Source organism: Cuculus canorus, chromosome 3, assembly GCF_017976375.1.
Source record: "Cuculus canorus isolate bCucCan1 chromosome 3, bCucCan1.pri, whole genome shotgun sequence".
Lineage (NCBI taxonomy): Eukaryota > Metazoa > Chordata > Aves > Cuculiformes > Cuculidae > Cuculus > Cuculus canorus.
In genome coordinates this window covers 19,844,484-19,870,500 of record NC_071403.1, presented here as the reverse complement: position 1 = coordinate 19,870,500, position 26,017 = coordinate 19,844,484, and the positions used below count along the sequence as shown (strand labels likewise).

General features: G+C 41.7%; 2 protein-coding genes across 2 annotated transcripts in view; one reads left to right on the top strand and one right to left on the bottom strand.

Annotated features, from left to right (window-relative positions):
• The window catches only part of DOP1A (DOP1 leucine zipper like protein A), a 64,211-nt gene extending 49,911 nt beyond the window's left edge, over positions 1-14,300 (bottom strand). Inside the window, 3 exon segments of the mRNA XM_054061389.1 lie at positions 359-540; positions 1,780-1,971; positions 14,183-14,300. Coding sequence (XP_053917364.1) covers positions 359-540; positions 1,780-1,917 — 320 coding nt within the window. The 5' untranslated portion in view covers positions 1,918-1,971; positions 14,183-14,300.
• Positions 14,301-19,592: 5,292 nt separating this feature from the next.
• Positions 19,593-26,017, top strand: part of UBE3D (ubiquitin protein ligase E3D) — an 85,553-nt gene continuing 79,128 nt past the window's right edge. The window contains exons 1-3 of the mRNA XM_054062892.1: positions 19,593-19,722; positions 21,862-22,061; positions 24,462-24,552. Of these exons, the coding sequence (XP_053918867.1) occupies positions 19,661-19,722; positions 21,862-22,061; positions 24,462-24,552 (353 nt within the window). The 5' untranslated portion in view covers positions 19,593-19,660. The remainder of the gene's footprint in view (positions 19,723-21,861; positions 22,062-24,461; positions 24,553-26,017) is intronic.

Genomic DNA, 26,017 nt, shown 5'->3' with positions numbered 1-26,017 from the left:
AGCTACACTCAAATTCCTTTTCAATACCACTTAAACTACGATAAAAAAGTGTAACGTGGATACATTGAAATATGCGTTAACACTTATAACTACTATACATACATGCTTGGTTATTTCAATGAAGAAACAACGAATTCCAAGTTTACTAGCACTGAAGTTTGCTCCTAAGAAAAATTTAGGTGATCTGTTTATCTTCTGATACACAATATTCAAGAGAAGAGTATTACACAAGCACCAGTAATCTGAGAGAAAGGAATTGCTTGATTCTTGCTATGTAACAAAGCAATATTATTAATATAAAATGCAGGAAACCAAAATCAGCCATGCATTTGGAACGGAGTTGTTTAAATTATTGTACCTGTAGAGGAAAAGATCTTTGGCCAAACGCTTGGGTCCAATGATTTTGAAAATTATCTCATACGTTTCAAGTGCCTTCCGATGGACTCCTCCCGGCAAAGCCGGATGAAGACATTGCGCTAAGCGCTTGCCTATTGTCAGCTTCTTCGGTACTACCTGGTACTTCGCATTGTTCTGTAGCACCTGACAAATCAATACGTTAAGAAAAACAGTACAAAACATGTTAAACATCAAATGTGCATTTTATAAATGAGCTCCCGAACATGGTCAGTAAGTCACAACACATACCTACGTTAAAACACAAGGAGAAAAAGAAAAACCTATTTAAGTATTGTGGAACTTTTTCTTTGCAGTGCTTTTCACCGTGCATTTGCTACAGATCGAGTTGCCAAGGCATCTGAAACTTCACTTGCAATGGGCTCCTTACAGCTTGTCCATTTCATTTTGTTCATCCTTTTAAGGACAAAAATTACTATCTCCATTTGCTGAAATCAACTGCCAGTACCTCAGAGGACTACTACACTATGAGTGGTGAGTTTGGGATAACTTTAAGAAACCATCACAGAGTTAGACAATATACAAAACTTTACAACTGCCTGGAACTATGTAATCACTTGAGGACTGGAAAAGAATTGTATTTACATCTTTACATTTTTCTTTGCTGATATCACAGCCTTCACTTTGTACACACGTGCAGCAAGAACTGTTCAAATTAGAAAAAGAAACTGGAGTCCATATAAAGAAATGCTATTGGTATTGCCAACTGTACTGTCATTCCTGATTTTCCATGAAGTTTAAAGGGTTGAATGTAAATACTTCAGACTTGTAATTTTCTATGCCAAATTCTGCAAACCTCCACTTTGGTAACATGTGTGTGTGTAAAGGGCACTCTCTTACCCTGACTGAAGATCCCTAGAAACACATAGGACTTACTAAAACAAGATTTTTATGGATTTTATGTATTCCTTTTGTAAATTGCTGTTGAAGACCACACTGATATTACACATTCAACTTATTAACTGCTAAAATGAATTACAACAATAATGTTCTCTGGTCAATCAATTATTTGAGCCCCATCTTACGCCTCATAAAAATTCTGCTGAGTTTTATACTGGCTACTATTTTTCATATCATTTCAATAACATGGAATGGGATTAGAAGTAAATGTTAATAGTAAAAACATGTTGCATGTATTTCCACTATAAAAGTAAATAACTTTTCTCTTTGCTTACAATTACAAAGGGTTCAGGTGCAAGTCTTAGAAAGGCATTTGTTTGAGTCTTGCACACACCCAACATTTGGCTCAGATTGCTAAAATATTTGCAAAAATATTAGACTGTTAGAATCTTGCTCTTCTGTATTTTAATATCAATATCCTTTGTCAGTTACTGAATGTTTTCCAAGAGCACCCGCCTGGCATACCTTGTTTAACTTTCCAAGTGCGGATATTAAATCTGCCCATTCACTAGAATATTCAAAGTTCTTCAGTGCTTTGTCAACAGCCGCTACATAGTTTCTGTACTTGGAATCAGTTAGTAGCTCCAGCTCCTCTGTGTTCATCCTCCCACGGTGTCCCCACTAGAGACCGGCTTGCAATTCATGTACAGACATCACCTGGTCAAAGGGAAAAACAACCACCAAAAAACTCTGAAACCAGTGTTTCCAAACACATATTATAAGAAAAAAAATTATAGAGCACTACATTTTCCCAAAGGCATTATGAAATATCAATCTGAAATCAGCTTATAGCAAAATCTTTACAAAAGTTAATATATTGCACACAAATACTTAATGTAGATTCAAAAGAGAATATTTGTAAACAAGTCTTGTTTAAAAAATAAAAAAAAAACAAAGACCTCCCCACAGAGGAACAGAAAACCCCAGAAAAATAATGTCCTGGCCCTCTCTAAAAGCACTGTTTGTTCTAAACAATGCAACAGAAGGATTTTTTGTTTTCTTTTTCCCTTCTCCTGGGTCCATCAGCAGAAGAACCCACCTTTCCTCAAATCGGCCTTTCTGAAGGCAGAAAACATCAATCTTTCTGACTCACTTCGGGCAGAAGACAAGTATGAAGAACGTATACAAGAGTCACACAGCATTCAATAGTACTTTCATGCACCAACACTTCCTTTTATGAGACCTCGTATTCTAATTCAGTGATGCAACTCTACTTTGTTTTCATATTATCATCATCCACGCACAACAAAAGTATATGTTTACTAGTGTTCTGTAATGAGAGGCCTTTGCAATTTGCTCTAAATATTTTTATCACATGGTAGTCTACACCAAGTAATTAAGTTATTCTTGTTCCAAAAACACCACTTCACACTTTTAAAGTCCATACACTATTAATTTCACGAATTTCAATCGCTACTAAAAGGAAATAAGCTTTCACATCAAGCAATTACAAGCCATAATGAGAAATCCTGTTGTAGCAAGTCTGTAAAAGGCAGCTTTTATGTTTCTTTTAATTGCTGTCTTTTGGGAGTTCTCTCTGGTACTCCTCTTCAGAAGAGACTTTACACCTAGCAGATGCCATTCTCTTCTGTCTTGATTAAAGGAAAATGAGAAGAAAATTGTGTGTAGAACTGCACATTGAAATACAGTAGACAAAAAACCCAAACAAACTATGGGACAGGTATAAAGAAGCTATATTCACCAGACTGTCTACCACATACGATAGTCATACTGAAAAACAGTAGCTGGAGCACACACCTTGTCAGGCCCCACTCTGAGCGAGCAGCAACATAACAAAATAGCAGGACTGTTTGAAATTAAAAATGCCTATGAAATAATACAGCAGAACTAGCACAAAAAAAAGTGACATTTTGATTCCTGATAGTTCTGGATTTGATGGAGGTAATAAAAACACTTCTCTTAAAATTCTGCTCAGGGAAGTTTAAGTGGTTTTGAATCAATCGAAAAAGGCTGACAATTAAACTTGTATTACTTCATGTAATAAAGTTGTACAAGATGAATCAAAAACATGAACGCTTTTCTGCCTTTTATCATATATGACCAATTTAAAATGCTTTACATCGACACATAAAAATCCTTATTCAATTTTTATTATATCCATCCCTCCCTTCAAATAGTGTTCTCCCCAAAATGGCTATGAAGCTGCTATTCAATAACTTTGTCAACAGTTCTCATAAGGAGTTACCACTGACTGAACAACATAAAATCCTAGGACTGGTTACCCAGAATTTTCAGCTACCTAGGGGCCAACCAGTTGCCATGTTCTTGAAACAAGCCCTAAACCTACAGCTATGGCACTATTAGCACTGTTTTACCTTTTCAGCACTCCAAAAGGTAATATGAAGAAAGCCGTACTCCAGCATCTCCAAATTAAGACTGCAGTAAATCAAGCTCAAAATTTCACATTTGTAATCTTGCCAAGTTTATCACAAAGTGCCCTGGCAGATTTTTGCGCCCTCCTTTTCGATCCTTTAATTAGCAGGTGCTTCTGAGATAAACTGGTAAGAACAGAGCTTTAATCCTCCCAAGTTTCATTTTTTTAGTATAAGAAGAAAATCAAAAAGGTTGTTTCAGTTGGAGTACACTGCTACTCTGCGTTGTGGAGTGGGAGCTTTGAAAAGCCTCTCAACACCTAATCTTTGGTGTGTGGGCTCATGTGAGGGGCAAGCCTCTCTCCCGCATCATCACATTTATCTTTTCTGCTACAGAACAACCAAAATTCTGCATTAATAATTTCTTTATCCTTATTACTATCTTTCTCCTCATATTGCACATCTCTTGGTATCTCACCATTGTAAGGAAAGTTGCAAGAAACAAGACAAACAAAAAAGGGACAAAAAAAGGGTGGAAAAATAGCAGAGATAGCAGAATTGAATAAAAAAGCCAAGAATTATAAACCTTTTTCACAGTTGATTCTGATGGCAAACTAATAATGACAGATATTCTCCAAGGCAGACCAGAAATGCAAGCCATTACTTAAAAAACATATTCTGGATGCCAAACTGATAGATTTCACAATACCCCACTGGTGTAAAGCACTTAGATTTCACTTCTTATTTAAAAAAGTATTTAATGTGGTTTCATTTTGTAACAACTACCTTTTATTCGGCTTAACTCCAGAAAAAGATCAGGTTTGCTTTAAAAAAGCTGTAGAATTCCAACAGATTTCTCAAAGAGCTGCACAACTGCCGATGTCTGATCACCAAAGGCAAAATAAAATCTTAAGACTATAAAAGAAGAAAGAACCAACATAAAAAAGTAGAACAATTCTCATTTTTTCCAGGCACAAAGGATGGAGAAACACTTGACACAGTGAACAACGCTTTCTGAGTGAATAAAGCATCAGCATCCTTTTTGCATCCAGCTAAAGCATAAATGCAACCACTTATGGCAAAGTGGAAAACAGGGCTCCATTTTCCTCAAGTGGCTGAAAAACCTGAAAGCTGAGAGTTGACCAATTCAGGATTATCAAAGGCTACACAAGCAGGAGCACAGGGTTAAGTAGGCAGCTTGTTTTTGGACTTACTAGCTGATCAGAATATTCTCTTCCTTTTTAAAAACATAAAACATAAACAACTTCAACTGAATAACCTATACTTTTAGACAAGTCTATCACAGACCAGCTGATAGAGATGAACTCACTCTAGTCATGTAAATGATACTTACCCATATGTTTTCAGCAAATTGATCCATATGTTATCAGCAAATTTAATCATTATGAAGCTTTGAAGAGAGAAGAAAACACACTATGTTTTCTTACTACTCTATGGTTACAGTCTCATTTTTCTTCCTAAAAAACCCTCTATGTTTTTTACAGTTTGAGGTTACAGAAAGATGATTCCTTGCCTGTTTCTTTTGACAATAGAGTCTCTATTTTAAACAACGCATATTCCAAATCATATCAGTACCCACCATAATCCAAGACTACAGAGAAGACTATATATAAACACTATGCATTATTTTTATAAACCTGGCACTATTTTTATTCTAGGAGCATTAAAATTACAGGAATGCCCATTTTTATTAGCTCTCATACATAAAAATATACTTGTCCTACAAGTTTTACTTTTTGGCTAGCCTGAAGATATTCCAAAATTTAGTTTTTAATATTTTCATGTTTCTATCATGTTTTCTTACCGATACTTTTCTGATCACTTTATATATAAAACTGCAGATTTAACATTTAATTTTACAGCACTGAGATCTCAATATGATGTTAAAGCTTAGTAATGTTTATTTCCTTGTAAGTATCACACTCTTACTCTTTCATAGTTTACGACTTTGAAAAATCAGACAAATAATAAAATGTGATAGATCAAAACTATTGAAAACTAGCAGTTTGTGCCACACCATCAAACAGCTCAAAGGAAAAACCATTTATCTTGCTATTCCACAATAACCATTTAGCACAAGGCTCAACTTTCCTTAGAAGGTTTTTTAATTATTTTGCCTTCTTTAAGCAAAGGTACGAAGAGCACCATCCTCCGCTTTTGTGGTTTTTTCCCCTCTTGGCATACACCTCACGAGATGAGACAAGCTTCTCAGACTGAAGGTTCAACCATTCTCATGAGTCTGAACACGGGTAATCATTGACCTGCTAGATGACCATGCCTTTTTTGCATGGATGACAGAAAGGGATTGGGGGTGTTGGAGCAGAAGGCTTACTATCAATGAAGAAAAAAATACCTAAGAAATGTTACACAATTTCAAACTTTTTTCAGAAGTTTTGATACTTACTACATTCTACTTCACTTTCTCGTGGGGATTAAAAAAAAGATACCACACACCACATTCTGGAAATACCTGGATGCCTGTAGTCTTCGAGTATAACTTTGAGAAGGAAAGCTATTACTTGGGACTGTGACCCTCCTTTTACTGGGGGTTGTGCATAGTGTGTTCACAGAACAGACTTCAATTTCTTCATCACTAAGGTGGTACTGCATTTCCTCCGAGTTAAGATGATATTGCTACAGCTGTATTTTCCACTGCAAATGCTCATCCTCCACAACTAGCACCCAAGAGCTTTCTGTCTCACATCATCACAATTAACCTGTTCAAGAGGCTATAAATGGTTTTCACTAAAGCTAAAGAAACTCGATTGAGAAGAACAGCAGCCTCATCAACGTTAATTCAATAAAGCAGCTTTCATCTAGATTCTGTCTCAGTTTAATCATATGGCTATAAGATTTTTCCAACGATTCATGAGCTCTCTGGTATCTGTTGTACCCCAAAACTCCTCTTCAGGTTTGACTGGCTACTGTTCTACTCTCAGATTTCTACTCCAGATTCGCAGAATTGCTCTACTTGTTGGCTTTGCACCCGTGTGCAATACTGAAATGGTCGCTTTCTGGTACAGGTCAAGGTGCTGATTGCTGTGGAGCATGAATGTGTGCACATTATTTCACTCCAAGATTTGTCCCAAGTATTGTAAGAAGCTGAGCTCACAAACTTGCTCCTTTTGAAGTCCTCAGAGTTTCAGATTTGTAGTATTTCAAGGCTTTTCTAAACCTATTTACTGTTTCAGGCACAGCTATGGGACACATAGAACTAACAGCTAATTAAGAAGCAGATGAGAAAAATTCGACTTCCACGGCACTGAGCTATTTCTTTTTAAGCTGTCTACAGTGTGCACAAACCAAGCTGGTAACTGCAGCAACACATTGTTATTTTAATAGACTTAATACAAGCACATATTTGAATACATGGAAAGCAGAAGCCTTCTAATTTGGTAATTTATCATGCTTTGCTTCCCCTCTGAAGCATTTAAAAGCACAAATAGCAAAATAAATACTGCAAATCTCAGGCTAGTCTCTTAAGATAAAAAGTACATGTTGGAAATAGATCTATGTTAAGCCTCTGACACCATTTCTCACAGTATTCTATTTGAAAAACTGGCTTCCATTGGCCTGGACAGACATACCTTCTGCTGAGTGAAAAACTGGCTGGATGGCTGGGCCCGAAGAGTGGTGGTAAATGGAGTTAACTTCCTTTTGAGGCCAGTCACAAGTGGGGTTCCCCAGGGCTTGGTGCTGGGTCCAGTCCTGTTCAATATCGTTATCAATGATCTGGATGAGGGGATTGAATGCACCCTTAGTAAGTTTGTGGATGACACTAAGCTGGGAAGAAGTGTCCATCTGCTTGAGGGTAGGGAGGTTCTGCAAAGGGATCTGAACAGGCTGGATCGTGAGCTGAGACCAATGGGGGACACAATTGCTTTTCAGTACAGTAATGACAGAAGCAAACAAAGACATATTAACCAAATAAACACAACCAAAAAACCACATTGTATAATTAACTGCAATTAGGCATGACCTCATTAGTAACCTGCAACAGCATAGAGCACTTGGTAAGATTTAATATTGCTATTAATAACTTTCCAGTATATTTTTCTACCCAGTCTAGACTCAATGGAGGAAACAGCTTACTACATTTTTTCACAGAATAAAAATGACTTTACTTTAGGTGTTCAAATTCCTTCCCAATCATTTAAATCAGCATAACAATCTGAGCATTACCTATACTGGCAATTTCTAAATCACCACAACAGTGATTCTCAAACAAGAATTAAATGACAGCAAACTATGGCTTGCACTACAGAGGTAAGATTAGGTACTCAACTGGATATGGTCCCTCCCAGCTTTAGGATCTACAAAGCATGTTTATTATTCATTATGCTTATTACTACACTACAACCAAACTGTCAGTAAAAAGATACTGAGTACATTTTTTCTTGTTTTGCATATGAAGACATAAAGATGACTGGAGTAAAGTTGTTAAGTCTACCACTGAGCTTAAGTGCATGGATATACATAAAGCATGTAAAATGTTCTTTACGCTGTTGCTGTTTTATAGTATTCAAAAACCTGACTTACATCAGACATGACTTCATAAAGAGGAACAAGTAACCATTAAGAAGTCATAAGAAACACACACCAAGCCTTCTCAGTATTCAACTTTTCTATCCACTGCTTAAGAAAATAAATGTATAATTATGAACAATCTCTAAGTGAATATATTAGCTTTAGAACATATTTATTCAGAGGTAAAAACATAATAAAGCTATGTCTATCTTTTTATTGGAGGGGAGAAGAAAGCAACCAAAGACTTCTCAATCTCATTGGTGAATGAGATTGAGAACTTCCTCTTAAAGTTTCCTCTTAAACAGAGTTTAGGGTGACATTTTGTTCCCTTTACTCACTTCTGTTTTAACATAACTCTTCAATATAAAGCAGGTGAACTACAGAAAAGTCGGATATACTGGACTGAAATTTTGATTTCCAGACCCAACAACAGAACACTACTGATTGCTTTTCTTCCAGCCCTTGTGCACGATGCCTGTGTACTACTCAGGACTGTCTTACTGTTTGTGGCAAATACAAGGGGAAAGCAGCCCTGCTCTCTACAGGGATATCCAAGCACTGCTGTAATAAAACAATAAAAGATATCCCCTGTTAAAAAAACCCTTTGACTTAACATCAAGTAATTATTTTAACTACATCTAACATTTAAAAATTAATTTAAAAAATCTGAATAAAGCAAACCAGATACATATAAGCCAATGAAAGCATTGCAGTGGCATACAACAGATGCTCAAGTGATAACGTAATACTCAGTATAACAGACATCTTTTCTGGAGTTATGGCCTCCTGCACTACACAAATGCTAGAGCTTTACACTAAAGTTTCTACTTTTAAAATATTATATTCTTCTTGAGATCAAATCAAACATTCAGATTTCACAGGTTTGAACTTTTCACTCAGCAGATGAAAGATAATAATTTGTATCTTTTTCATTACAACTCAGGTCAACCATTAACTGAAAAATTCTCTTCTTCCTAAAATAACATTTTCCCATTTTTTTTTTTCCTTTCTAGCAGCAAATGATTCCCAAGTTATCTACCTACTATATTATAACTTAATCAGCATGGATTTTACATCTGAACTCAACAGAACTCCAGATAGTCATGCTTCTTACTTAGAATTATGCAAAATATCTTATGACTTATTAACAAACAGATGGCAACTTAAGGGAGAATAACAACTCCCTTGTTTGGGAGAGAGAATTTGATGTCTCCTTCAATGCTCACAAGTACTTTTCTTGTCATCTTCTTCCCTTTGTTGACCACTGTATTCAAACAAACAATATATCAAACTAGATTTAGAACTAGTCACTGTTTTCCTCTTATTCAGTTACACATTTGAAGGAAAGAAAAAGAAACAACCAAACACCTAGAATTTGACATGCAATCTTTTGACACGTTTGCAGAAGCTTTCCCCTTTAAGCTTCATTTCACATCAAGTCACAGTTACCATCCTTATACCTAAATGAAATTCTAGCAGCAATGCATCTGACAAAGAAATGTAGACAATCTGGGTAAAGACATTTTTTTAATAATCTTCATTTCAGTCTCCAGGCTGACATCTCAACAATCCCAAAGGAAGAACATATATCCAACTTTGGGGTTGGTGGGTTTTTTTTTTGTTTGTTTCTTTTTTAAATATATGAAACGCAACCTCCTGGAGTCAACCAGTTACACTGACAACGCCAAGCCAAACAGAAAAAACAAAATCGTTACTCAGAAATTAAGTATAACATTGTGTATAGACTATCACCTACTGTTCCCTTGATCAAAACAAACTACTGCCGTGCTGAAAAAGGTTGGCTTACGCCTGGGGTTGATAAAGCCTTTTTTAGCTACCCACAATCAAACTTGCAACATCACACAGTTAGCTGTTTCCCCACCTTCATAAAAAGATGCTGAGACTGCATATTAGAAATAAGGCTGTTTGGTTTACTTTAATCAGAATATGGAAGGTTTCTATCTGACATAGCTACATCCATGGTAACCACGCAAGTTTAGTGGGCTAGAAAAATCATCAGCAAAGAGAAAACAAGTGTGTTCCAGTGTGAGCCAGCTCCTGTACGCTTTATGCCCCTCCTGTTCCACAGTGGAACTGCCCAACTCTCACACACACTAACCAGGCTTCAGGGCTACTGCCTTTCTGTGGAGGAATGATGGGTAAATAAGGACATGATTTCAAACAGTTTACCTTCTCTACAGGTGTCTGAGCACAGAAACAAGACAAGCTTTCTAAAATAAACTGCCATTTACTTTCACTTTTACTTCTTTCAGCCTTATGCCTTTAAATAGGCATTTACTCACAACACTTATCTTGAAGTATTCTTTTACTTTATTACTTATTTTTTACTCTTAGCAAACTAGTAAACCCAATTAATATAGCAATACAATTAAAATAAATTTTTAAAATAGACAAGCTAGCCATAGCAAACATAATGAAAAACAACTTCAACCAGTTTAAAGCTAGATCTGTACACTTTATTATAACGAAGAATTTGCCAACTTCCAGATACTTTTCAGCTTGGTAGACAAAAAAAAGACTTATATGAATTTCACTCTTACATTTGCAGCACTCTCCTATACCGAGCAGCCTTGCTTCTAGGGTAATGTAGCTTCGCATCGTGACATCTCTTTAAATACCCCTATACCTGGTTTAAGAGAAAACCTACTGATTTAACAAAGCCAAAGAAAACAAATAAATGGTGGCCTGATAATTTATTCAGTTCTTTACTCACAATACCCTTAAAACTGAAGAGTTGGACAAATTTCTCATTTAGCCACACCAATGTTTCTAATAATGGAGCTTCAGTCAAGTTTAACATTCTGTCTCCAAACAACCCCAATATTTCTTCTCACAAAAACATGTCAGAAGCTTTTGTATCAAACTTCAGGCTGGACATCAGGAAAAAATTTTTCATGGAAGGGGTCACTGGGCACTGGAATAGGTTGCCTAGGAGGTGATTGAGTCACCTTCCCTGGAAGTGTTTAAGGGACAGGTGGATGAGGTGCTGAGGGGCATGGTTTAGGGAGTGTTAGGAATAGTTGGACTCGATGACGCAGTGGGTCCCTTCCAACCTAGTGATTCTATGATTATCATTGCTTTATTTAGGTTACTCTTAATATAATGCATTTGGGTGGGTAACACTCTATAAACCTTCCTTTATGTTATACCTTGATGTACTAATTCATTCATTTCAAATTTCAACTCAATTCTATCATTTTATTCAGATTTTAATTGTGAAACAGCCCCCTATGCTACATTTATACCTATGCATTACCTAGGCTGTGGTTATATATTGCAATGCATCTGATTCTACATGTAAACTAGAATCGTTTTCTGACTGTTCTGAAAATGGTGGCTGGACCAAAACTTGTTTGCTCTCTTTATCCTCAGAAGTAAGCCTGAAGAGTCATAAATATAAGGTAAAATTTCCTTTGATTTTTGCGAATGATGCTAGAAATCAAATTAGGCAAAGCACCATTCCTTGGCTTTATGTAATTTTTTACGGTGATACTGAAGTACAAGTTTCTGATAAAAACAGGGATGTATTGACTAGTGAAATCCTTCTTTGGTGCTTTATTCTCATGTCTTGCTTCAGTTATTGTGGAAAAATGGTTGACCCTGCAGTGTTTCTTCTCCCCAAGCTCTCAGAGGGAAACAAGTTGCTTACTGTTTCTATTTATCATTCCCCTTCTTTTCAGCTACAGTCAGGGCTACATGATTACGAATCTGAAAGACAATTTATGTGCACAGAAATAAATTACTTCCATTTTCCTATTTCATGCTTTGGCAGGTATCATTTAGTTTATTCTCTTTTCCAGCTGCTCTTTTTCTCAACCATTTTCAAAACAGGTTTTACAACATACTTCACACCTCTTCTTAGTTGTCTTCTACACACTGCATATTTAAAATAATATAGCTCTACCAAAGTAAAACAAAAAAGAAAATAAAAGTACAATAGTAAGAAAGATTTTCAGTTAGCCAAGACAATCAGTCATGCCCAGCGAGAAGACCCGAAAGGTAGACAGCAGTAACTCTGGTCAAGAGACCTAAGCCAGTGATAAACACATGGAAGCACCCTCCCTTTATTCAAAAATATAACAGTGGTAGAAGAATACAGGCTGAGCGCACTGAGACCAGACAGACTGCACTGTTACCCATGTAGCTTGCTGTGTGGGTGATGAGTATTTCTGGCGGCCAGTGTAGCATGCTAGTATTTTTACACAGGAAATATACTATCAGTATAAACGTGCCCTAACCTGTGAACATAACCATCCGCTCCAACGCACAGCCACTCTACTGGCAGAAAAAGTAGGATAACTTGCCGTTGCAAGATGCTGTTTACACATCTACTGTCACAGGCAATACCAACAAACTGGGAAAGTAAGACACTCGGTAAATTAGAAATGCAGTCCCTCCTTCTCTATCTCATTTACAGGCTGCTTAGCTTCTAAAAGTGCCTATAGTTATTTCAATTAAAACAAACCCAGGAATCATTCTGTGGATGTTCCACCTGTTTCCAAACTGACATTCCTCCACATAACGTTCATCCATACTACATAAAACATGACTGTATATTTTGGATAATAACAATGTTTGGATATCACATTATTAGGTGTGCAAAAATCTACTGTACGTCAGACTGTTTTTCAAAAAGTTGCCAATATCTCAGCCAGGCCAGCATAAGTATTTCATGCAGACAGACCGAAGCTTGGTAGCAAAATGATACTACGATCACACAATCATCAAATCACTAGGTTGGTGAAGACCTCTGAGATCGAGTCTAACCGTACCTGTCTACTACTAAATCACATCCCTAAGCACTTCACCTACTCATCTTTTAAACACTTCCAGGGACAGTGACTCAACCACCTCCTTGGACAGCCTGTTCCAGAGCTTCATAACCCTTTAGATGAAGAAATTTTTCCTAATGTCTAACTTGAACCTCCACTGACCTTCAATGTTATATTATGTCCTCTAATTTCCTGCAAGAACCTAGCCCATTACTATTTAGACAGTCCTCCCACCACGTCACACTCCTATAGCTGGAATTCAGGTATGGCATTATGCATCACCATTCGCTACTACTGCATAGAGAAAGAACACCCAGGTGTGCAAGGGTCCTTGCTAATCAGCAATGAAAATGCAGGATTTGAGTCACCCAGAACAAGCTCATCAAAACCTGCACCCCATATCCACCATATTTTATGATGGGAGATAAATAACTTAGGCTTTACTGGGAGCAGACATTAATGCAGACGTTGTTTCTGAAAATGAATATTTAACGCTTAAAGCTGTCACATATTTATGCATTTCAAGCAGGCATCACAAGGTTTGAGGCCATCCCTGCACCAACAGATGAAGTTCTTCACCATGAGAGAAATGAGGCAGTGGCACAGGTTGCCCAGGGAAGCTGTGGCTGCCCCATCCCCGGAGGTGTTCAAGGCCAGGTTGAATGGGGCCTTGGGCAGCCTGATTGAGTGGGAGGGAGGTTGGAACTAGATGATCTTTAAGGTCCCTTCCAACCCACACTATTCTCTGATTCTATGAAATTTAACCCTGCGTTACACAAACTACGGACAACAGCACGCCCCGTGCCTCCTTGCAGACAGCCCACCAGGAACGCGACCCGAAGGGGCCGCAGCCCTTCCACGCTCAAGGTCAAAGCAGGGCGGCCTCAGCAGCCCCTGCTCGGCTCCTAACCATGGCGAAGAGGTCCCCGAGAGAGCCCGGGGCTGGGGGAGGGGGGCGCTCAAGGGCGGCTCCGCAGCCTCGGAACCTGCCCAGAGCCGCGGGTCAATTCATGTGGAGCTCCCAGAGCCCATCGGGGCGCTCGGCACCTGCGCCCCCCTCTCCCCTAGGCCAGCTCGGGCCCAGCCCACGGGAAGAAACGCAGTGGAGCAAAGCGCGGCCCGACACCGGGGGCGAACCCCGCTCATCGGCGCGGCGGCGGTAGGAGAAGGAGGCTCAAAAGAGAGCGTCGTTACCTGCGCGACCAGAGCCGGAAAAGCTCGACCGCCACCACTACCACCGGCACCCCGGCAGCTCCCGGCATGCACCGCGCAGCCCCGCCTCACTCTGACAGCTCGGGCATGCACCGCGCAGCCCCAATAACTCCCGGCGTGCACCGCGCCGCCCCGGCTGCTCCCGGCGTGCACCGCCCCGCGCCGCCTTGTCCCGGCCGCTCCGGCGTGCGCCCCGCCCTACTCCGTCCTTTCTTTTCCTTTTCTCTTTACTGCTGTTCTCCGCGGTACCGTTCTGCACTAAGCGATACTTCATCTCTGCTGGTCTCTAACAAGTGAAACCGCGTTTCCTGTGGCTCCGAAGCCTCTTCAGTTGCCTCTTTTCTGAGTCGTTCGCGAGTGTTTGTTGTGATTGTTTGTTGGGCTTTGGTTGCCTCCGTGAGTTCTTATAGTCTCAAGTCTTCTGGGCCTCTGTATGCTAGCCTTGCTTAGCCCTGGGTGCCACGCAGTTTCCTCCAGGGTATTCCAAGAGTTTCCCTTTTGTTCATCTCATTTCCTAAGTTGGCAGCAGAACGTGTTTTCCTGTTCTTGTGGGTCGGGTAGTGGGTAGTGAGTGGGACGTGACGAGTGGCAATCAAAAAAACACCACAAAACACTGTACTCTATCAGGAATAATATTGGGAACAGGATAGAGGTAGTTGTTTGGCTGCTAGTGTAGTGTCAGATTTATCACAGCATCAGTTTTTGGCTTTGTGGCTCAAGAAGGATGCAGTTAAGGAAGGTGCAAGGGAAGGATGGTGCTGCTCCTTTACAGCTACAGCAGTAACACAGAGACTGTTGGATATGGAGAGAGAAGGCAGGGGAGAGGCTTGATCAAGATTTACAAAATCATGGAATGTATAAAGTAGTTGTTAACCCAAATATCCAGGGTGAAAATGAGGAGGCCTCTCTTGAAAAGAGAAACAGATAAAGAAAATGCTTTTCTGTAAGGCAGATTGTGAACTACTAGAATGTATTGCTATTCTAGTAGTTAGGGACTTGGATGCTATCCTTCAGTTCAAGGAGACACTATTCATATTGCATACACATCCATAAGCGGACACTGAAGGAAATAGGCAGGGCTGTACCCTCCAGCATCCCAACTACAAGAGAGATGAGGGGAAGTACTGGGAACTGACCACACTTAATAGTTCCTTAATAGTTTTTCCTACTGACGTTGAAGTTGAAATCCTGGGCTAGGTGTAGTACTGATGCTGGGTGCGCTTGCTCTGCAGGACATTTACCTTCATTTTTGTGTAATTATTTCACTGCACAAGTGGTGAGAAACCTATAATGGACAATTTTTAATAAATGAAGCTGACGCCATGTGAATACTTAAGGTTATTTATAACTTTGTAGCCTTGTGCGAACCTTTGTCAAGTCAGAGCCCAAGGCCTTTTAATAATCCTAACAGATGATTCTTCTTTAATTACGTGGATTTTATGTTTGACATGACCTGCTTGCTGAGAACAATTTAACCTGCAATATGTACGTTGGTTTATGAAGTAATCAGAAATGAAAGCCACCATGTGGACTAAATACTTTTCTTCCTTTAAGAAGCAAGCAAACAACAACAAAATCCCCAAACACCCCTGGCGGAATGGCACATAGAGAGCATAGTTTGCCTTTTAGTGAGAGGTGTCCCTGCCCATGGTGGGGAGTTGGAACTAGATGATCTTTAAGGTCCTTTCCAACCCAAACCATTCTATGATTGTATCTTAGAATACTTGAATAAATTCATGCTTTGTAGAAAAAAAAACAAAACCCAAACTTTGTTGAGATAGTTTTGCTGACTGTTGTCTGAAATATTTTTCCCACAAAATCTAGCCTTGCTCCATCTGTTTCTTTGAGATTCTCCTAGGACATCTACTTGGTTTTGCCAACTCCGAGGACTAAGATTACTTAAAAGTAATTGTGTCTTAGATAGCAAATTGCTATAAAATGAACATTTGCCTTTTTGTGTGAAGCTTTGCAGATCATGTTTTCAAATAACTCTCTGCAATCACAGAAGGTCTTGAGCTGCTTCACAGAGAGGGCAGTATCTTGGGTATGTGGAGCTCTTGTATGGGCTGGGCAATAGGCTGGGTCACAGCTTGTAGGTCAGGATCAGAAGCAAAACTAGTGAGGGTGACACCTTGGTAGGAACATATTGCAGACCACCTGATCAGGATAAAGAAGTGGATGAAGTCTTCTGATACAACCCAAGGAAGTCTCTGTGTCACAAAACCTGGCTATCAAGGGGGACTGCTGCCCCTGGGAAGGATGAGCTCTGGGCACCAGTAGACAACAGGAGTGCTAGGCTGGGGAGCAGCTCTGTAAGAAGGCCCTGGTGGGCAGCCAGCTGAGCTGGCCCCGGCAGCAATGAGGACCAGCAGCATTCTGGAGTAGAGTTTGGAGATTAAGGAGACTGATTTGGCATTATTTGGCACTTGGTAGACCACATCTAGGAGACAGTGTCCAGTCTTCCACCTTGCAGGGAAAGTGTCAGTAAACAGGACCAAGTTTGTTAGATGCTACTGGGATGGTTGGGACTGAACATGGAGAGGTGACGTGGCTTTGGATAGGGACCTCACCAGAGCCCCAAGTGCCTGTGGGGAAGTGCCTGAAAGATGTATCCAGACTCCTTGCAGCAGTGATGTGGCAGGACAGGAGACTACAGGCAGATGTTAATGCACAGGAGTTTCAGGCTGAGCATAAGAAACCCCTGTGAGGCCAGCATGTTACCCAAGGGGATAAGGACAATGTACTTTGCACCTCATTTACCCCATTTATTTACTACAAACATCCTGATCCCAGAGATGCAGACATTTGGTATATGTATTATCATCTACGACATCCTACTATGTGCCCAGAGATGCAGACAGTTAATATCTCCTCTAAACATCCTGACCTCTGCTCAGGGATGCAGACACTCAGTCAAAAGAAAACTTGGGAGTTAATCAACTCAATACTGAAAACGTGTGATGAAACAAGGTAGCAGATAGGGAGAATTCATGATTGTTTAAGGATTACCTAAAGGTCATCCTCTTCTAAGGATGTGGAAAGAAAATAAGCAATTTTGTGTAAAAGTAGAATTGTGTAACCTAATCAATATATGTATTAGATAGGTATAATGATTGTATTAACCAGGTGGGATTTTGAGCATCAGTTTTGTATTAATAGGCCCTTGGGGTCTTCAGGTGTGACAGTTTTGTGGAAGATTTTCCAGCTGGCACCCCACAATAAAAGCAACTAAACAAAATTGTTTCAGGAGGTGATTCATTTCACGTAATGAGCTGAACTCTGGAGCAGCCCTGACAGACTGTGCAGGTCTCGATCCAGAGGCTTTGGTGATACCAAAAAAGCCGGCAAATAAACTCTCTAAGACTCATTCTGGAATTTTAGAAAGCAAGCGTCTTTTATCAGGCCTGGGCAACGTGAGGGTGTGATTTCCATCAATCATGTGCAGTGAGACAAATGCTGGTTATGGAATATATTTCCCACTTACATGCACATGTATATATTTTCCCAGTAATCTTATACATGTTCTATTACTTTCCAAGGTCTAATTTTAATGTTATTATGAACTTGAGTTCTGGGTGCAGTTTGAGTGCCACAGAATAAAAAGGACTGAAAGCTGCTGGAGAGCGTCCAGAGGAGGCCATGAAGGTGGTGAAGGGTTTAGAGGGGAAGTGTGTGAGGAGCGTCTGTTAAGCCTGGAGGGGAAGAGACTGAGGGGGGACATAATAGCAGCTTCCTCACATGAGGAGGAGGAGGAGCAGGTGCTGAGCTCTTCTTTCTGGACCTGATTGGATGGCCAGAAGGTGCACCACGGAATGGTTAGGTTGGACATTAGGAGATGGTTCTTCCCCCAGAGGGTGGTGGAGCAGTAGAACAGCTCCCCAGCAAAGCAGTCACAGCGCCAAGCCTGACTGTATTGGAGAAGCATTTGGCCAATGCCTTCAGACCCCTGGTGTGAATGTTGGGGGTTATCCTTTGCAGGGACAGGAGCTGGACTCGATGGTCCTTGTGGGTCCCTTCAACTCAGGACATTCTATGATTCACAGCAGTCAAATCTCTTACTAATTTGGAGCTTTGGAGCCAGCTCTCTTGTCTGACCTTGCATTTGAGGCAGAGAAAGACTGCAAAGAGAAGTGATTACAGAAGAAGACACATCTGTTCAGCACAGATCATACTTCACACAAGAGGTCGTCATCATCATTGGAGAGGGGCAGATTTAGACTAGACATAATGAAGAATTTCTTCACAAGAAGAGTGGTGAGGCACTGGAACATATTGCCCAAGGAAGTTGTGGATGCCCCATCCCTGGAGGTGTTCAAGGCCAGGTTGGATGGGGCCTTCGGCAGCCTGGTCTAGTGGGATGTGTCCCTGCCATGGCAGGGCCGTTGGAACTGGGTGATCTTTGAGGTTCCTTCCAACCCAAACTATTCTGTGATCTTTAAAGAATGAAGTATCTGGGAAAACACTGCTTGAAAGAAAACATGCTGTCAGAGTTAGACACTGTGTCTAACTTTCAAAAATAGCTTACTTAGGTGAACTTTAGGTTAAAACAAAATATTCCCCTTTTTGTAACAGTAACCACCTCTGTTCCTATTGGGAGGTTTAACAAGGCCAAATGCCAGATCCTGCACTTGGAGCACAACAACCCCCTGCAGTGCTACAGACTTCGGGAAGAGTAACTGGAAAGCTGCCTGGCAGAGAACGATCTGGGGGTGTTGACTGACACCCGACTGAACATGAGCCAGCAGTGTGCCCAGGTGGCCAAGAAGGCCAACAGCATCTTGGCTTATATCAGAAACAGTATGGCCAGCAGGTACAGGAGGTTATTCTGCTCCTGTGCTCAGCACTGGTGAGACCGCACCTCGAATCCTCTGTGCAGTTCTGCCCCTTGCTACTAGAAGGATGTTGAGGCTCTGGAGTCTCCAGAGAAGAGCAACAAAGCTGGTGAAGGGGGAGGAGAACAAGTCTTATGAGGAACAACTGAGAGAGCTGGGGTTGTTTAACCTGGAGTAGAGGAGGCTGAGGGGAGACCTTATTGCTCTCTACAACTACCTGAAAGGAGGTTGTAGAGAGGAGGGAGCTGACCTCTTCTCCCAAGTGACAGGGGACAGGACGAGGGGGAATGGCCTAAAGCTGTGCCAGGGGAGGTTCAGGCTGGATATCAGGAAAAAAAATTTCACATCAGGGTCATCGGGCACTGGCAGAGGCTGCCCAGGGAGGGGGTTGAGTCCCCATCCCTGGAGGTGTTTAAAAGACGGGTAGATGAGGTGCTCAGGGACATGATTTAGTGGCGGATAGGAACGGTTGGACTCGATGATCCAAGAGATCTTTTCCAACCCGGTGATTCTCTGATTCCAGGCCCCGTGCAGGCTGCAGGCGGCGCTGCGGCGGGCGGTCCCTCCTGCTCCGGCGGAAGAGCGGCAGCTGCTGCTGCGGGAGCTGCCGGGGCCGCTGCAGCCCGGCATGTCGGGGCGGTTCCTGCTGGAGATCAGGCGCGGGACGCAGAGCGCGTTGCTGGTTGTCCGGTACTGCGGGGCCGCGGTCGGAGCGGCCGGGGCGGCGCGGGGCGGCGCGGATTCAGCGCCCATAGCCCTGAACGGGGGAGGGACGGGACACGCCGAGACACCGGGTGGTGTTGGTATGATGGCTTTAAGCTGAAAGGGGGAAGATTTAGAGTAGATCGTAGGAAGAAATTTTTGGCTGCGAGGGTGGTGAAGCACTGGAACGTGTTGCCCAGAGGAGCCGAAAATGCTCCATCCCTGGAGGAGTTCAAAAGACGGGTTGATGAGGGTATCAGGGACATGGTTTAGTGGCAGACTTGAATGGTTGGACTCAATGATCTAAGAGGTCTTTTCCAACCTAGTGATTCCATGATTCTAGGATTATGATCAGGTTGGATGAGGCTTTGAGCAACCTGATCCGGTGAGAGGTGTCCCTGCCCACGGCAGAGGTGTGGAACTGGATGATATTTAAAAGTTCCTTCCAACCCAAACCATTCCATGATTCTATAAGGTGTTTAAGACCAGGTTGCATGAGGTTTTGAGCAACCTTATCCACTAGAAGGTATTCCTGCCCATGGCAGGCGGGTTGGAATTGGATGCTCTTTGAGGTCCCTTCCAGCCCAAACCATTCTACAATTCTCTGTCCCTGTGCCTTCCCTCACCGCTCCTTTCTTGTACGACTCTGAAGAGCCTGAAATAGTGTGCAAATAAATGTTTCCTGAGCAGGTGGAGGGAAATGATTCTGCTCCTCTATTCCTCTCTTGGGAGACCTCATCTGGAATATTGTGTCCAGTTCTGGAATCCTCAGCGTAAGAAGGATATGGACCCTGTTGGAACGGGTCCAGAGGAGGGCTACAAAGATGATCGGAGGGCTGGAACACCTTCCCTACAAGAACAGGCTGAGAGAGTTGGGCCTGTTCAGCCTGGAGAAGAGAAGGCTCCAAGATCTTATAGTGACCTTCCAGTACCTGAAGGGGGCCTACAAGAAAGCTGGAGAGGACTATTCACAAAGGCTCGTGGGGATAGGACCAGGGGAAATGGGTATAAACTGGAGAGAGGCAGATTTAAACCGTACAGTAGGTAGAATTAGTGCGACACAGGAACAGGTTGCCAAGGGAAGTTGTGGCTGTCCCATCTCTGGAGGTGTTCAAGACCAGGTTGGATGAGGCCTTGGACAGCCTGATCTAGTGGGATGTCCTTCTCCATGGCAGGGGAGTTGGAACTAGATGATCTTAAAGGTCCCTTCCAACCCTAACTATACTATGATTCTAAGGATGGTTTGTTTCTCTCCATGGCTCCTCACTGCGACAGAGACCCCAGTTCACTGCTCAAACTAGGGGGGGAGCTAAATGCCAACCCCAGGCTTGATTCCCCCAAGTTGTGGGTGAGGCACCCCACACCCTGTCCCACTCCCTTTGTGTCATGTCCCTGCCCAGTGCTGGGGCCACAGAGACACAGAATGGTTTGGGTTCAAAAGGACATTAAGTATCATCCAGTTCCAACTCCCTGCCATGGGCAGGGACACGTCCCACTAGATCAGGCTGCCCAAGGCCCCATCCATCCTGGTCTTGAACACCTCCAGGGATGGAGCAGCCACAGCTTCCCTGGGCAACCTGTGCCTCACCACCCTCAAGCGTAAAGAATTTCTTTCCATGTCTAATCTTAATCTTCCCTCTACCTCCTTCAAACTTAAAACCATTTTCTCTCATCTTATTACTCCATGTCCTTGTAAACAGTCCCTCCTCAGCTTTCTTGTGCCCCCCCTTCAGGTACTAGAAGGTCACTATAAGGTGTCCCCAGAGCTTTCTCTTCTCCAGGCTGAACAACTTCAACTCTCTCAGCCTGTCCTTGTAGCAGAGGTGCTCCAGCTCTGTGATCATCTTCACAGCCCTCCTCTGGACCCATCCCAGCAGTTCCACATCCTCATGTTGGGGATTCCAGAACTGGACACAGGTGGGGTCTCACGAGAGCAGAGCAGAAGGACAGAACCCCCTCCCTGGTCCCACAGTAGAGGAGCAGAGGGGCGGGATCCCCTCCCTGGTCCCTCTGGCTGCAGGACACGATGGGCTCTGGGCTACGACCGCATTGCTGCCGAGGTTCTCCTCGGTCCATCCCGCACGTGTCGCACCCCCCGCCGACACCTCCTGCCCTTTCCATCCCCAGGCAGGCGGACCCTCCGAGCTCCGCGCTGGACGTGTCGGTGACCGAGGCCCGGCTGGAGGCGAGAAGCGACGAGGGCTGCGAGGCGGCGGCGCTCCCGGCGGGGCTGCGGCTGTCCCCGGGCTCGTGCCGCGGCCTGCAGCACCTCCGCGGCGAGGGGCTGCACCTGCGACTGCGCCTGCGCCGGGAGCCGCCCCGCGCCGGTAACGGGGACCGGGGGGGTGCGAGGGGCTGCCTCCTGCTTGAGAAAGAGCGTCCTTCTTGCTAAAAGAAAAGGGCTCTTTGGCTTAAAAAAGGGGAGGGAGGGTGTCTTTTTGGGTTAAAAAAAGGGGGGGGGGGGCTTTCTGATTAAAAAAAAAAAAAGGGGGATCCTTTTTGCTGAAAGAAAAAAGAGGTTCTTTTGGTTTAAAAAGGAAAAGAAGGATCCTTTTTATTTAGAAAAAGGCGCTTGTTTTTGCTTAAAGAAAAAAGGGGGCTCCTTTTTGCTTAAAAAAGAAATGGGGTCTCCTTTTTGCTTAAAAAAAAAAGGGTTCCTTTATACTTAAAAAAGGCTCCTTTTTGCGTTTAAAAAAAAGCTTTTTGCTTAAGAAGAAAAAAGGGGGATCCTTTTTGCTTAAAAAAAAAAGTGGCTCCTTTTTGCTTAAATTAAAAGGGGGGGATCATTTTGGTTATAGAAAGGGGTGATCCTTTTTGGGTAAAAAAAAGGGAAGTCCCTTTTGCTTAAAAGAAAAGTGGATCCCTGTTGCTAAAAGAAAGGGGCCCGTTTTTGCTTAAGAAGGGGCTCTTTTGCTTAAAAAAGGGGGAGGCTCTGTTTTGCTTAAAAAAGCTGCTCTTTTGCTTAGAGCTACCTGAAACCTGCTGGTTTAAGTGATGTGCAAACAGAAGTACTTTAAAGGTTTAGACAGTGCAGCAGGACAAACCCCACCCAAACCCAACTGGAGTCCGTGGTTTGCGCTGGTGCCTGCGCTACTGCTTTTTCTGAGAGGCTCTTCTTTCAACAGGAACTAATAAAATTTAATAAAAATGTCAGTTTTAAAAATGAAAAGTGCAAAAAGTGGCATAATGGAGGGAAACACAGTGCCAAGTAAATATTCTGTGTAGGAGGTTGAGCACAGCTCTCCGTTCCGTCCCTGTGCTTTCCCATTTTACTTCAGAATTGTGTCGTTTCCACACCTATTTTGTGTCTGGTAGCTGGAAATGCAATAATATTGCTCATCCAGGCCATTGCACTGAGGTTGTCACTGACCACTTAATCGTAAAGGGTTGTGGGTTTGTGTTTGGGTCTGCTTGTTCTCATGGCCTCAGTCAGCAGAGTTTGTGAAGTTACTTTATTTTCATGATGCTAATTCAGGTCTGGGATGTGTTTGCACAAAGAGGAAGCATGGTAAGGTAGCTTAGTGCTTTCTTTCATTCACCATGTGTTTGGATTCCTTTAATGGGATGTGACACAGTAGGATGTATTAAATAACATTAAATTGTCATTCTGTGGTTTTAAAGTAGAGATGACCAATAAAGTAGGTGATGTACAATAATGGTTTCAACAACAGAATACACTGGAATACTTCATTGATTTTATAGTATGCTGAGGTTGCTTCTGTAGGTTAATGTATAATTATGCATGTGCTTTGATAATTGACTTATACAAAAATTATTTAGTGTGTATTGTTACTGAGGCATGCTTCAAAAGATCAAAGCTGAAGTTTTAAAAAGCTACATTTGAAAGTTATGCCCTTGGAAAACGTATATATGAACAGGTAGCCTTTGACGTATATATGAGATAACCTTAGTTAGCCTTTAATGTTTTACATTAGTATGACAACTAATTGTCTCGTATATGAAATTCTGGAGCTTTTAAAGTACTTTTCTTTGTGGTTGCAGCCTAAAATTTAAATACTGCATGCCAGTGCTGAGAATATACTTTGGTTTTTATGTTTGAGAAAGGGGCAAATGCCAAACATGTTCATACATAGAGCTACGCTTACAGTTTTACTTTTCTCCTACCTAATATTGTTTGATATTTTGTGGAGTCTTTTACAACTCCTTTTTTTTTTAATTTGGAAAAGTTGCCTGAGCTGCTTTTTGTGAGGCTGTGTTTGCTTTGCTGGCCTGCAGAGGGTATTGCTCACCATCTATCTCTTCCTTCAGTGGGAATGCAGTGGCTGTTATCCTACCTGACTGAAAATTTAAAACTAGTGCCCACCTGCCCCTGCTATTTTGTGTTACGTATTGGGATATACCCTCATATTGCAGAGACACTGATTAGCAGAAATATCATTACAAAAGAGTGGCATGGAATTTTAATTTATGCAATTTCTGCAATGTTATCAATATCTCAGCTCCCCCTGTGGAGAGGATTTGCAGATTTAAAATAATTATTCACATATACAGTTCTTACTCAGCAATATAGGGCATAAGGTGATCATGGCGAGTTTTTCCTAAATCTAAGTACTTCTACAGATAAAGAAATTAAGGTTAAGTTTAAAATGTTGACATTTTGCGTTGTTTGTTATCTTTATTGGTTTAAGGTATCTGGCAAGATTTTTCTGTACAAGTGACTTAAAATTTTACACAGTTTTGAATATTAATATGTCTTCTATCTGTAGATTTGGTTTTTAATTTGAAGGAATGCCTGAAACCCCAGAAGAATTACGTCTTTTACTGTCAGTCCTGTGGTGACATCATAGTAAAAGACCGGTGAGTACTGCAGTGTATTGTATTTATAGAAATAAATGCCATAGTTATAGGTGTTCATGTTATTTTGTATACTTAGAGAGACAGCTAAAAGATATTTATTTTGAAATGATAGATGAGAACACTTTTGAAGCACTACAGATGACTAAAAGCAGAATTACCTGAGACAGTTTTCACAGTTTATTAATTTCCTTCTTGATTGCATTCTGACTGGAAGGTAGAGGTACCTTACAAAGAGAGATTGGTGCATTTCCCTGGAAGCTAGGAGATCTGGGTTCTTTTCCTGCTGGTGAAGGGACTGGACAACAAGTCTTACGAGGAGAGGCTGAGAGAGCTGGAGTTGTTTAGCCTGGAGAAGAGGAGGCTGAGGGGAGACCTTATTACTCTCTACAACTACCTGAAAGGAGGTTGTGGAGAGGAGGGAGCTGGCCTCTTCTCCCAAGTGACAGGGGACAGGACAAGAGGGAATGGCCTGAAGCTCCACCAGGGGAGGTTCAGGTTGGATATCAGAAAAAAATTCTTCACAGAAAGAGTCATTGGGCACTGGAACAGGCTGCCCAGGGAGGTGGTCGAGTCACCTTCCCTGGAGGTGTTTAAGGAACGGGTTGATGAAGTGCTTAGGGACATGGTTTAGGGAGTGTTAGGAATGGTTGGACTTGGTGTTCCAGTGGGTCCTTTCCAACCTGGTGATTCTGTGAGTGAAACATTTCCTTTTGTAGCTTGACTTCCCTAGATGTGAAATTTCTGCTTTGAGACTTATGCTTTTGCTTCATACACAGTCTTTTTGCCCTTCTCATAGTAGCCTCTGATTTTACTGTACAAACAAAAAGCTGTAGCATTTTGGCCTGGAAATGTTGGAAAATATTTATAGTTTTCATTTATGTGAAACATACTTGTACTCTATTGGTAGCTGATGTCTTTGCTGTGTTGATCAGAATAAAATTGAAAATTTGAACCTAGACTTCTTCCTCTGCACTTCAGGGATCCTTTTAAGTTCTGTTCAGTTGTCATGCTGTAGTCCGAGTAGTAGCGTGGAATGGATGTGTTGACCACAGCTCCCTTTTTATCTGTTAAGGAAAGACAACCTCCTTATAGTCCAGGGTGGCTGAATTTGGGAACACAGAAGCTGTTTCTTAGCTGTGTGACTTGGCCCTATCTCTGTTCTTTACAAAGTCTGCAGTATGAATGAGAATTTTTGTAAAAAGCTACTGCGTTTGCTGGCTCTTGTGACCAATGATTTTGACAGCTTCAACTGGATGTGTATGTATTGCTAAGAGATGCACTCGCAGCCTTTTATGATGTGTCAGTACTAACGCTTAAAATGGTAATACAAATGTGATGTATTCTGTAAACTCCTCTTACTTTCTTGTCATACACAGCTGGCTTTACTATAACAGAATGATGATTTCCTGGATTTTTCTTCTAAAATGTCGCATCAGAAAGTCTAGTAATAACTCTTATTTTGATA